A 12918-nucleotide genomic window follows, 5' to 3' on the forward strand; every position below is an offset into this window, starting at 1 on the left:
GAAATTTATTGGAAAGATTTATTGAAAACGATCTATTGTATCAATAGTTTTCACTTTAGGATTAATGATAGGCCTTCAATGCAGATGGAGTCTAAATAGTATATATATTTTTGGGATTTCTCCTTACAGAGAATTTTGTCTCCCTTACATTTCCATATTAGTGATATGCCTACACCACATCTTTTTAAGTTGCTATATTTATTTAAAAGTCACATTTTATATCCTTTTTGTTAAAGCTTCAAAATAGAATAGAAAAGTCGATTACAATAAAATGCATGCAATAGGTGCAAGGAATTAAAATTAAATTTGATTTTACATTTGTATTTTAGGTCTATTATGTAGGCGTAAATATTTTAAATTATCATTAAATAAAAATGTAAAATTTTTAAAATAATTTAAATGTTATGTATTTATTTTTAAGTAATAAAAGGAGAGGGCATAACGAATTGTCCGGCAAAAATAAACTAAATGTTATATTTAGATATATTTTACGTGTAAGGAATTTTTCAATCCATATTAACCATATATTTTATTAAATTAGGATAATGTTGTGTTCTGTTGTTATGTTATTGTCATTTGCATAATAGAAAAGAGCTAAGTTATTCAACAATTGTAAAAATTCTTGCAATAAGACAATTAAAACCAACGAACATCGTTCTTGTACCTCCAACCAATGAACACCATGAAAAATGGGCAACAAATTGATTATGAGAACAAATCAACACACTTTATCTTTCCTCGTCGATTAGGATTTTAGCGCATGGAAAATCCTAAACTAGGTAACCCTATTCAGAGTGAAATTGTTTAATTTTAGGTGCTCAACATTCATTCAACAACTTGCTATTACTGCAATTTGCAATAATAGTAGGAGTTGAATTCTTAAAGCCCAGAACAATTTTATTTTCTTAATATATTCTTCTCTGTATAACTCTGATGTAGACATCGCGATAATTAATTTATCGTAAAATAAATCCTAGTAAATACGCAAAATCAGGGTCATTTCAGATGCTATTGGTAGCATCATCATTCTTTCAATGGTAGTACAACCTAACCTATTCTAGAATATACCAAATTTTGGAAAGAAAAAAAATTGATATCCCTTATTTCCATATATGGTTTTGGAGCATTATTTTTCTTGATTTATGTAGAAGTCTTTCTGTCTTTGGACATTCTATCAGTTATTCCAATTGAGCTTCTAATTTTACCGAATCACGGTATCGGTTTTTGGTACTTTTCAACATATAATTGACTTAAAATGTACCATAATATCATGAATTTTTTTCATTTATGGCATATTTGATATAATATATATCGATCAATAACACAACATTTATATTGCATTCAAGAAACATATTTAACTACCTAATTCAGGACTAGATTTATTTACTAACACAATATTCAATTGTTGAATGTCAAATTTGATCACCTAATTTAATTAGTTTAAGCTTTTCATTTCTAGGGTTTTTATTTGCCTATATACATGAAGAGTTTCATTCCAAACCATCTGAAAGGCTAGTAAAGCTTTCCTTTGTAACTTTTTTTCTTCTTTCTTTCTCTTTTGATCTTTTTTACAATGGCAAGCTCAGACAAGAAAACTAAAGGAAAGCGAAAAATTGAGATCATTGAAAATGCGGATGATTGGCTCATCACATTTTCAAAACGACGCACAGGAATTTATAAGAAAATTTTTGAGCTCTCCACTTTATGTGGTGGGGAGATTCTTTTTATTATTTTCTCACCGGCTGGTAAACCTTATTCGTTTGGTCATCCTTCTGTTGAATTTGTCGCTAAACGCTTTTCAAACGCAAGCCAACATCTTGAGGAAACCACTGATGCTCCTGTTGAGACTTACCGTAAGGAAAGAATCAACTTGCTTGTACAACATTTCAATCATGTCCAAGACCAACTATGTGTAATAAAAGAAAACAAAAAGGAGATTGCTTTGGCCCAACGGTTACATGGAACAAAAATTCGTCAATGGTGGAAAGCTCTCATTGATCAGCTTAACCTGAGGGAGCTCTACAAATAAGACGAACGCTTTGCAGCGTTTAACAACTTGATCTCTATCATGAGAGACAAGAAGATTACACCTATTTCCTTAAAGCAGGCTATGATGGATAAGGATGTCCCTTCTGCCTTTCATCCTAAATATGGCCCTAATCTACAATAGTTTTGTACTTCAATGTCCACGATGTTAAATATTATTTTATTGTTTTATCTTTTAGGTTTGTTAGTCGAGCCAGTATTGGGAGTCCTCAACGCATACACGGACGTGTTCATGTAGCCAGCCAACATTTGGTCTATGATCTGTATTGTACCATTCCCAAGCCTTGGCTATTTAGGGTTTAGGGCTATCTCTGTTCAAATTATCATGGTGTCTTCTATTTTCTTTTAGTAAACTGGTGATTAATAAAATTGTGGCATCCTGTTTTTCTAACCTCTGAGATCAAGGCTGGGAATTTCCTTATATTTACAACACGATCAAGTTTCAATTTATGCGTGGATACACTTTTCACTTTCATGATCCAGTTAAAAAGTTTTCATGCAAAGTAAGAAGAAGAATATATGATAGTGGGATATTCTCTCTCTTCTTACAAGATTCCACGTCAAGTTTTGCAACCGAATGATATAAAATTAATAGAAATTTTTTGGAAAGGCTGATCGACAACGATTTATTGTATAAATAGTTTTCACTTTAGGATTAATGATAGGCATTCAATGTAGATGGAGTCTAAATAGAATATATATTTTTGGGAGTTCTCCTTGTAGCGAATTTTTTCTCCCCTACAATTCCATATTAATGATATGCCTACACCACATCTTTTTAATTTTCTTTATTTATTTAAAAGCCACATTTTCATATACTTTTTGTTAAAGCTTCAAAATAGAAAAGAAAAGTCGATAACAATAAAATGCATGTATTAGGTGCAAGTGAAGTAGAATTAAATCTCATTATACATTTGTATTTTAGGTCTATTACGTGGGTGTAAATATTTTAAATTATCATAAAATAATAAATGAAAAATTTTAACATAATTTCAATGTTTTTTTTAAGTAGTGAAAAGGAGAGGGCATAACTAATTGTCCAAAAAAATCTAAATGTTATGTTTAGATATATTTTACGTGTAAGCAATTTTAAATCCACTTTAACCATATATTTTATTAAATTAGGATAATGATGAGTTTTGTTTTTATGTTATTGTCATTTCCATAACAGAAAAGAGCTAAATTATTCAAAAATTGTAAAAATTATTGCAATAAGACAATTAAAACCAATGAACATAGTTCTTGTACCTCCAACCAATGAACACCATGAAAAATGGGCAATAAATTGATTATGAGAACAAATCGACACAGTTTAACTTTCCTCGTGGATTAGGATTTCTAAGCATGGAAAATCCTAAACTAGGTAACCTTATTCAGAGCGAAATTGTTTAATTTTAGGTGCTCAACATTCATTCAACAACTTGCTCTTACTGCAATTCGCAATAACAATAGGACTTGAATTCTTAAAGCCCAGAACAATTTTATTTTCTTAATTTATTCTTCTCTATATAACTCTGATGTAGACATTGCGATATTTCATTTCTCCTAAAATAAAGCCAAGTAAAGACGCAAAATCAGGGCCATTTCAAATGCTATTGGCAACATCATCATACTTTCAACAGTAGTACAACCTAACATGTTCTAGAATTTACCAAAATTTGCAAAGAAACAAATTTGATATCCATTATTCCTAATATGGTTTTGGAGCATTATTTTCCTTGATTTATGTAGAAGCCTTTCCATTTTTGGACAATATATCGATTATTTCCAATGTGCTTCAAATTTTACTGAATAACGGTATCAGTTTTCGGTACTTTTCAGCATATAATTGACTTAAAATGTACCATAATATCATGAATTTTTGTTTCATTAATGGCATATTCGTTATAATATATATACGATCAATAACACAACATTTATCTTGCATTCAAGAAACATATTTAACTACCTAATTCAGGACTAGATTTATTTACTAACACGATATTCAATTGTTGAACGTCAAATTTTATCAGTTAATTTAATTAGTTTCAGCATTTAATTTCTAGGGTATTTATTTTCCTATATATATGAATTTCATCCAAGAAGAATTTTTTTCCAAACCATATGAAAGGCTAGTAAAGCTTTCCTTTGTAACTTTTTTGCCTCTTTCTTTTTTCCTTTGATCTTTTTTGTAATGGCAAGCTCAGACAAGAAAACTAAAGGAAAGAAAAAAATTGAGATTAAGATCATTGAAAATGCGGATGATAGGCTCATCGCATTTTCTAAACGACGCACAGGAATTTATAAGAAAATCTCTGAGCTCTCTACTTTATGTGGTGGGGAGATTCTTTTTATTATTTTCTCACCGGCTGGTAAACCTTATTCGTTTGGGCATCCTTCTGTTGAATCTGTCGCTAAACGCTTTTCAAACGCAAGCCAACATCTTGAGGAAACCATTGATGCTCCTATTGAGACTTACCGTAAGGAAATAATCAACTTGCTTGTACAACATTTCAATGATGTCCAAGAGCAACTAGATGTAACAAAAGAAAAACAAAAGGAGATTGCTTTGGCCTAACAGTCACATGGAACAGAAATTCGCATTGGTGAAAAGCTCCCATTGATCAGCTTAACCTGAGGGAGCTCTACGAACAAGACGAACGCTTCGCAGAGTTTAACAACTTCATCTCTATCACGAGGGACAAGAAGATTGCAGCTATTTCCTCAATGGAGGCTCCGATGGATGAGGATGTCCCTTCTTCCTTTCCCCTAGATATGGCCCTAATCTGTAATAGTTTTGTACTTCATTGTCCACGATGTTAAATGTTATTTTATTGTTTTATCTTTTATGTTTGTTAGGCATGCCAGTATTGGGAGTCCTCAAGGCATACATAGACGTGTTCAAGTAGCCGGACAACATATGGTCTATGGTCTCTATTGTACCATTCTCGAGCCTTAACTATTTAGGGTTTAGGGCCATTTCTGTTCAAATTATCATGGTATGTTCTATTTTCTTTTAGTAAACCGGTGATAAATAAAATTGTTGCATCCTCTTTTTCTAACATCTGAGATCAAGGCTGTGAAATTCCTTATATTTATAACCCGATCAAGTTTAACCTGAGGGAGCTCTACAAATAAGACGAACGCTTTGCAGCGTTTAACAACTTGATCTCTATCACGAGGGACAAGAAGATTGCACCTATTTCCTCAATGCAGGCTACGATGGATGAGGATGTCCCTTCTGCCCTTCACCCTAAATATGGCCCTAATCTGCAATAGTTGTGTACTTTAATGTCCGTGATGTTAAATGTTATTTTATTGTTTTATCTTTTATGTTTGTTAGTCGAGCCAGTATTGGGAGTCCTCAACGCATACACGGACGTGTTCATGTAGCCGACCAACATATAGTCTATGATCTGTATTGTACCATTCTCGAGCCTTGACTATTTAGGGTTTAGGGCTATCTCTGTTCAAATTATCATGGTGTCTTCTATTTTCTTTTAGTAAACTGGTGATTAATAAAATTGTTGCATCCTGTTTTTCTAACCTCTGAGATCAAGGCTACGAATTTCCTTATATTTATAACCCGATCAAGTTTCAATTTATGCCTGGATACACTTTTCACTTTCATGATTTACTTAAAACGTTTTCATGCAAAGTAAGAATAAGAATATATCATAGTGGGATATTCTCTCTTTTCTTACAAGATTCCACATCAAGTTTTGCAACCGAATGATATAAAATTAATAGAAATTTCTTGGAAAGGCTGATCGACAACGATTTATTGTATAAATAATTTTCACTTTAGGATTAATGATAGGCATTCAATGTAGATGGAGTCTAAATAGAATATATATTTTTGGGAGTTCACCTTGTAGCGAATTTTGTCTCCCCTACAATTCCATATTAATGATATGCCTACACCACATCTTTTTAATTTGCTTTATTTATTAAATTAGGATAATGATGAGTTTTGTTGTTATATTATTGTCATTTCCATAATAGAAAAGAGCTAAATTCTTCAACAATTGTAAAAATTATTGCAATAAGACAATTAAAACCAATGAACATAGTTCTTGTACCTCCAACCAATGAACACCATGAAAAATGGGCAATAAATTGATTATGAGAACAAATCGACACACTTCAACTTTCCTCGTGGATTAGGATTTCTACGCATGGGAAATCCTAAACTAGGTAACCCTATTCAGAGCGAAATTGTTTAATTTTAGGTGCTCAACATTCATTCAACAACTTGCTCTTACTGCAATTCGCAATAACAGTAGGACTTGAATTCTTAAAGCCCAGAACAATTTTATTTTCTTAATTTATTCTTCTCTATATAACTCTGATGTAGACATTGCGATATTTCATTTCTCCTAAAATAAAGCCAAGTAAAGACGCAAAATCAGGGTCATTTCAAATGCTATTGGCAACATCATCATACTTTTAACGGTATACAACCTAAAATGTTCTAGAATTTACCAAAATTCGCAAAGAAAGAAATTTGATATCCATTATTTCCTAATATGGTTTTGGAGCATTATTTTTCTTGATTTATGTAAAAGTCTTTCCATTTTTGGACAATATATCGATTATTCCAAATGTGCTTCAAATTTTACTGAATAACGGTATCAGTTTTTGGTACTTTTCAGCATATAATTGACTTAAAATGTACCATAATATCATGAATTTTTGTTTCATTAATGGCATATTCGATATAATATATATACGATCAATAACACAACATTTATCTGCATTCAAGAAACATATTTAACTACCTAATTCGGACTAGATTTATTTACTAACACGATATTCAATTGTTGAACGTCAAATTTTATCACTTAATCTAATTAGTTTCAGCATTTAATTTCTAGGGTATTTATTTTCATATATATTGAATTTCATCCAAGAAGAATTTTTTTCCAAACCATATGAAAGGCTAGTAAAGCTTTCCTTTGTAACTTTTTTGTCTCTTTCTTTTTTCTTTTGATTTTTTTTGCAATGGCAAGCTCAGACAAGAAAACTAAAGGAAAGCAAAAAATTGACATTAAGATCATTGAAAATGTGGATGATAGGCTCATCGCATTTTCAAAACGACGCACAGGAATTTATAAGAAAATCTCTGAGCTCTCTACTTTATGTGGTGGGAGATTCTTTTTATTATTTTCTCACCGGCTGGTAAACCTTATTCTTTTGGTCATCCTTCTGTTGAATCTGTCGCTAAACGCTGTTCAAACGGAAGCCAACATCTTGAGTAGACCATTGCTGCTCCTGTTGAGACTTTTTAAAATGACGGTGAATCTTATCTCCCTTGTCGTTGCGGCTTCAATCTGCTCCACTGTAATTAGGATTTGCTGGCCACAGCTTCAATTCGCTCCACTTCAGCTAATCCAGGCCTTAACGCCATGGAGATAAGATTCGCCGTCGTGGCTTCAATCTACTCCGCTACAACGCCAGGGAAATAAGATTCGCCGTTGTGACTTCAATCTTTTCCATTGCAACGTCAAGGCAATAAGATTGATGTCTTTGATCTGCTTCACTGCTAGTACAGGAAGGCAAGATCTGCTATTTTCAACCTACTCCACTGCTGCTTAGGGAGACAAGGCTAGTATCTTCGATCTACTTCACTGCCAATACAGGAAGATACGATCTACTATTTGCAACCTACTCCACTGCTCAGGGAGATAAGGCTGAAGTTCCACCGGTTTGTTCTCTGGGGAGCATGACCTGTATAATTCAATGCATGAACCTAATTATGCCTAGTGATTAGGATGTCATGATTAAAATGAATCAAATGCTCCTAACTAGACGTGTATGAATGACATTTGAATGAATGCAGAATGTCATTTTTTTGAGAATGATCCCTCATTATAACTCAAGTTATCATTACTCAAAGTTTATTAAGGTTTTATCGCTGACGTGCTACAACGCCTTTTTGCTCGGCTGACATCTCTAAAGAAACACTTAATCAAATTGCCCCCACTGTGAACTTCAAAGCTCAATCCATTATGACGCAACATTTGTACCTTTTTCTTCCACTGTGACCCAAGGGTAGAAAAATTAGGCTTTTCTCAATCTTTTCCTATCGCAATTCAAGGATGTAGATCATGAAACTCTTTTACACCATTCCCAAGGTGTCATACTACACAAATGAAGAATTTTCTTTTCAAAGGGAACTTCTTCCTATCACTTGGCGATCATTGCTTGTTTGTTCACCAACAAGATCTCTTGTTATCTCGTTCAACAAAATCTGAAAGAACATTATTAATTTAGACTTTTTCCTTCTTAGCCATTTCAACTTTTAACTTGGTGTGTTCTAAATAATAGTCCTGTTTTAGGTTACTGTATTATTTAGAAACTCCTAGAGTAATATGCAAAACTTCTTTTGTGAAAGTTTACTAGTCCATTAATCATTATTCTAATGCAACATGCTTGCACAAAGATCATAATACTGACTAAGAGATGAATTAATTTGAGGCATAATTCGAATAATAGAAAAGGAATTTATTGATAGCAAGTGTCTTGAAAAGAAAAAAATATTCAAGATCATCAAAGAATAAAGTATTACAAGAACAAACAAATTAGGTACAGGTAATATGAAGACTAAGTGCCTTAGATATTGCAGCTTGAACTTCTCCGTACACTAAGAAACGTTTCGAATTTAACATGTGTTTAGGAGATCCACAGTACTTTGTCGATGCCCCAAGATGTCGCATATCCTTTTCTTGTTGATTTAGGTATAGCAAGATCACCACATGCCCCAATCTGATCAATGTTTGAGCCGCCCTTTTCGGGTTTTCAACTCAAATCCCCTTTGGTCTCAAGGCGCCCTTTGTGGGTTTTCACCTTGGCCTCTCCTTTTTTTTTTTTTGATTTAAAGCTCCCTTTGCAGGTTTTCACTTTGATTCCTCCTTTTCTTTCAAGTGACATATTTCTTGATTGAATCTGAATTTACAGGATTCGGTAAGTTTTTACCATCCATTTCACTCAAAATCAAAGCACATCCAGAAAAAGCCTTTTTTACCACATAAGGTCCTTCCCAGTTTGGCATCCATTTTCCTCTGAAATCCTTTTGTAAAGGGAGGATTTTCTTCAACACCAAGTCCCCCTCATGAAATTCTCTAGGACGGACCTTTTTGTTATATGCTCTCATCATTCGTTTCTGGTACATTTGACCGTGACGAATAGCTTTTAGTCTTTTTTCTTCTATCAAGTTTAACTGATCATATCGAGATTGGATCCATTCAGCCTCATCCTACTTTAGCTCAGCCAATACTCGGAGAGAAGGAATTTCAACCTCAATGGGTAAAACTGCCTCCATTCCATAAACCAAAGAAAAAGGTGTTGCCCTAGTAGAAGTCCTGACAGATGTTCGGTAAGCAAGAAGAGCGAATGGTAACTTCTCATGCCAATCTTTGTAAGTTTCAGCCATTTTCGCCACAATTTTCTTGATATTTTTGTTGGTTGCCTCCACTGCACCGTTCATTTTTGGACGATATGGCGATGAATTATGGTGTCTAATATTGAATTGACTGCAGACTTCCGCTATTGTGCTGTTATTCAGATTCAGCGCATTGTCAGATATAATCCTTTCAGGCATTCCATATCGACATATGATCTCTTTCTTCAAAAACTTACTAACTGCTGACTTCGTGACATTAGCATATGAAGCTGCTTCTACCCATTTAGTGAAGTAGTCAATAACCACGAAAATGAAACGATGTCCATTAGAAGCCTTTGGCGATATTGGCCCAATGATGTCCATACTCCACAAGGAGAAAGGCCATAGAGAAGTTATAACATGTAGAGGTGAAGGAGGCGCGTGCATTTTATCCCCATAAATTTGGCATTTATGGCACTTCTTAGCATGATTGATGCAATCTCCTTCCATGGTGGACCAGTAATATCTGAATCTCATGATCTGTCTAGCCATGGTGAATCCATTGGCATGTGTTCCACAAATACCCTCATGGACTTCTTCTAAAATTTCCTTAGCCTCTACAGCATCCACGCATCTCAACAGTACTCGATCCTTTCCCCTTTTGTATAGAATCTCTCCATCTAAGACATAGTCAATAGCTAGTCTCCTCAATGTCCTCTTATCATTCTCTGTTGCCTGATCAGGATATTCATGATTCTTCACATATAATAATATATCTTGGCACCAGGGACAATTATCATTCTCCACTTCTTCAATACTATAACAGTGGGCCGGAATGTCATAAATACTAATTTGAATGGGCTTCATGTCCTCTAACTAATTCACTTTAATCATAGAGGCTAAAGTAGCAAGAGCATCAACCATCTGATTTTTTTCTCGTGGGGATAACAAAAGGTAATGCTGTCAAACTCTTCAATCAATTCCAGAACCAATCCCTGATAATGGATCAACTTGGGGTCTCTCGTTTCCCATTCCCTTTTTAGTTGGTATATTACCAATGCTGAGTCTACATATACTTCTAGTGTCTTAATTTTCCGCTCTATGGTTACTCGGATGCCCATGATGCAAGCTTCATACTCAGCATTCTAATGGATTCGAAGCTCCATTTGGACATACCAGGACTGCCCCAATCCCATTGTCTAATGCATTCGAAGCTCCATCAAAGTTTAACCTCCAGGAATGATTTTCTTGGGGATCCTCTTCAGCATTTGCCACAAACATCAAGTCTTCATTTGAAAAATAAAAATCTAGAGGTTCATAATCTTCTAAAGCTCTGCTAGCCAAGAAATCTGCTATCGCACTCCCTTTGATGACCTTCTGACTTACATATACTATATCGAACTCGGAGAGCAAGATTTTCCATCTAGCCATTCTCCCATTCAACGTCGTTGACTCCATCATATACTTTAAAGGGTTTAATTTTGAAATTAGCCAAGTCGTATGATAGAGTAAGTATTGCCTCAACCTCTTTGTCATCCAAATCAAAGCACAACATAATTTTTAGATAGACGAATATCTCATTTCACAATCAGTGAATTTCTTACTGATATAGTATATCACCTTTTCCTCCTTTCCAGTCGTATCATGTTGACCCAACACACATCCCATGGAACTATCGAACACCGTCAAATAAAAAATCAATGGTCTATCTGGGCTAGGTGGTGATAGCACTGGAGTATTGGATAGGTATTGCTTTATCTTTTCAAAGGCTTTCTGGCATTCTTCATTCCAAGCAACACGATTATGTTTCTTCAGAAGGCGAAATATTGGATCACATTTCTCGGTCAACTGTGAAATGAACCGAGCAATATAAGTTAATCTTCCTAAGAAACCTCGAACTTCTTTCTCAGTACGTGGTGGCGGTAAATCTCGTATTGTCTTGACTTTGTCTGGGTCAATCTCGATTTCTTTTTCACTAACTACGAAACCCAACAACTTTCCTGACCTGGCTCGAAAAATGCATTTTGTCAGGTTGAGCTTAAGCTCAAACTTTCTTAATCTTAAGAACAATTTTCTCAGGACCTGCACATGTTTCTCCTCTATTTTGGATTTGGCAATCATATCATCAACATAAACCTCAATCTCCTTGTGCATCATGTCATGGAATAAGGCTACCATGGCTCTCTAATATGTTGCTTTCGCATTCTTTAATCCGAATGGCATCACTTTATAGCAAAATGTTCCCCACAAAGTAATGAATGTAGTCTTTCTCATATCTTAAGGATGCATCGTTATCTAATTGTATCCTGAGAAACCATCCATGAAAGAAAACAGCGAATATCCTACCGTATTATCCACCAAAGTATCAATGCGTGGCAATGGGAAATTGTCTTTTGGGCTTGCTTTGTTCAAATCTCTGTAATCCACACACATTCGTAGTTTTCCATCTTTTTTAGGGACTGGAATGATGTTGGCTACCTATTTAGAATATTTGACCTCTGGTAAAAACCCAGCATCAAACTGCTTCTTAACTTCCTCTTTTATTTTAAGCACAATATTAGGCCTCATTCTTCTGAGCTTCTGTTGAACTGGCTTGCAATCCTCCCTTATAGGTAGGCGATGCACTATAATGTCAGTCCTCAACCCAAGCATATCTTGGTATGACCATGCGAAGACATCTTTGAATTCTTGGAGTAATTCAATGAGGTCTCGTCTTGTCTTTGCAGAAATCTCAGTTCCAATTTTCACCTCTTTCCCTTCTTCCAAGCTCACAACTTCTATTGCTTCCTTGTGAGGTAGAATTTGTTTTCCTTCCTGTTCTACCATTCTCAACAAGTCCAAAGATAAACCACCATCTTCGTCACCTTCAAAGTCCTGCAATCCCCCTAAACACATGTTTCGTTCAAGAGGAAACTTTGAGTTTGTAGCAGAGTCATTCACGTCATTAATATAAAGGGACCTAATATGGTTACAAGAGAATGCATGAATTTATGTACAATTATTTGGGCAATATGATTATAAATGAACGAATAATTTAATATATTTACTCGTATGGAAAATAAAAAAATAAAAGAATATTTGCTTGAAACAATTGCAAAGATGTATTTTATTAAAATAATGATATTTGAACATAAGCCTATTTCACAAAAGAGTTCTTATTATTCCTAGGCTAAAACAACAAGTCTGTTCCGAATATTACTCTGAGACAGTTTTAAAGACTTCAGGTATTTCTTCTACAGTCCAATTATTTAGAACACTCCCAGGTTCATTAGTACAAATGTCTAACAAGCTCCTCTCTTCATTCGCATCCTCATGAATGGCATTGATATGCAATTTTCAAATGTTTCTTCAATGCTTTCCTCAATCAGTATCCTTCTATCAGAATGAATGACCCCTCCAGATAAGAACGTTTTGGATATGTGGGGAATTATCATTGGCTCCCATTTAGTTTCCTCCCCATTTAGACGTGCCCTTCTTCTTTCCTGCCTTTTCTCTAACTCCTTCTTTCT

At 34.5% G+C, this 12918-nt stretch overlaps 2 protein-coding genes across 2 annotated transcripts; both read left to right on the forward strand.

Moving 5' to 3' along the window:
* Nucleotides 1–1573: 1573 nt before the first annotated feature.
* LOC105771870 (agamous-like MADS-box protein AGL62) lies at nucleotides 1574–2029 on the forward strand. Its single transcript, XM_012593253.1, has one exon. The coding sequence runs from the start codon at nucleotides 1574–1576 to the stop codon at nucleotides 2027–2029; it is 456 nt and encodes a 151-aa protein (XP_012448707.1).
* A 2190-nt stretch (nucleotides 2030–4219) lies between these two features.
* Nucleotides 4220–4934, forward strand: LOC105771871 (agamous-like MADS-box protein AGL29). The gene is made up of 3 exons (XM_012593254.1): nucleotides 4220–4564; nucleotides 4654–4813; nucleotides 4885–4934. The coding sequence occupies exons 1-3, from the start codon at nucleotides 4220–4222 to the stop codon at nucleotides 4932–4934; spliced, it is 555 nt and encodes a 184-aa protein (XP_012448708.1).
* Nucleotides 4935–12918: the final 7984 nt, after the last annotated feature.

Source organism: Gossypium raimondii, chromosome 6 (assembly GCF_025698545.1).
Source record: "Gossypium raimondii isolate GPD5lz chromosome 6, ASM2569854v1, whole genome shotgun sequence".
NCBI lineage: Eukaryota > Viridiplantae > Streptophyta > Magnoliopsida > Malvales > Malvaceae > Gossypium > Gossypium raimondii.

Bases quoted from the DNA above. Each gene is read 5' to 3' on its own strand.
- LOC105771870 (XM_012593253.1), top strand. From the start codon at position 1,574: ATGGCAAGCTCAGACAAGAAAACTAAAGGAAAGCGAAAAATTGAGATC.
- LOC105771871 (XM_012593254.1), top strand. From the start codon at position 4,220: ATGGCAAGCTCAGACAAGAAAACTAAAGGAAAGAAAAAAATTGAGATT. The intron at 4,565-4,653 runs GTAACAAAAGAA...CCCATTGATCAG, and splicing joins ATGTCCAAGAGCAACTAGAT to CTTAACCTGAGGGAGCTCTA. The intron at 4,814-4,884 runs GTAATAGTTTTG...TATGTTTGTTAG, and splicing joins CCTAGATATGGCCCTAATCT to GCATGCCAGTATTGGGAGTC.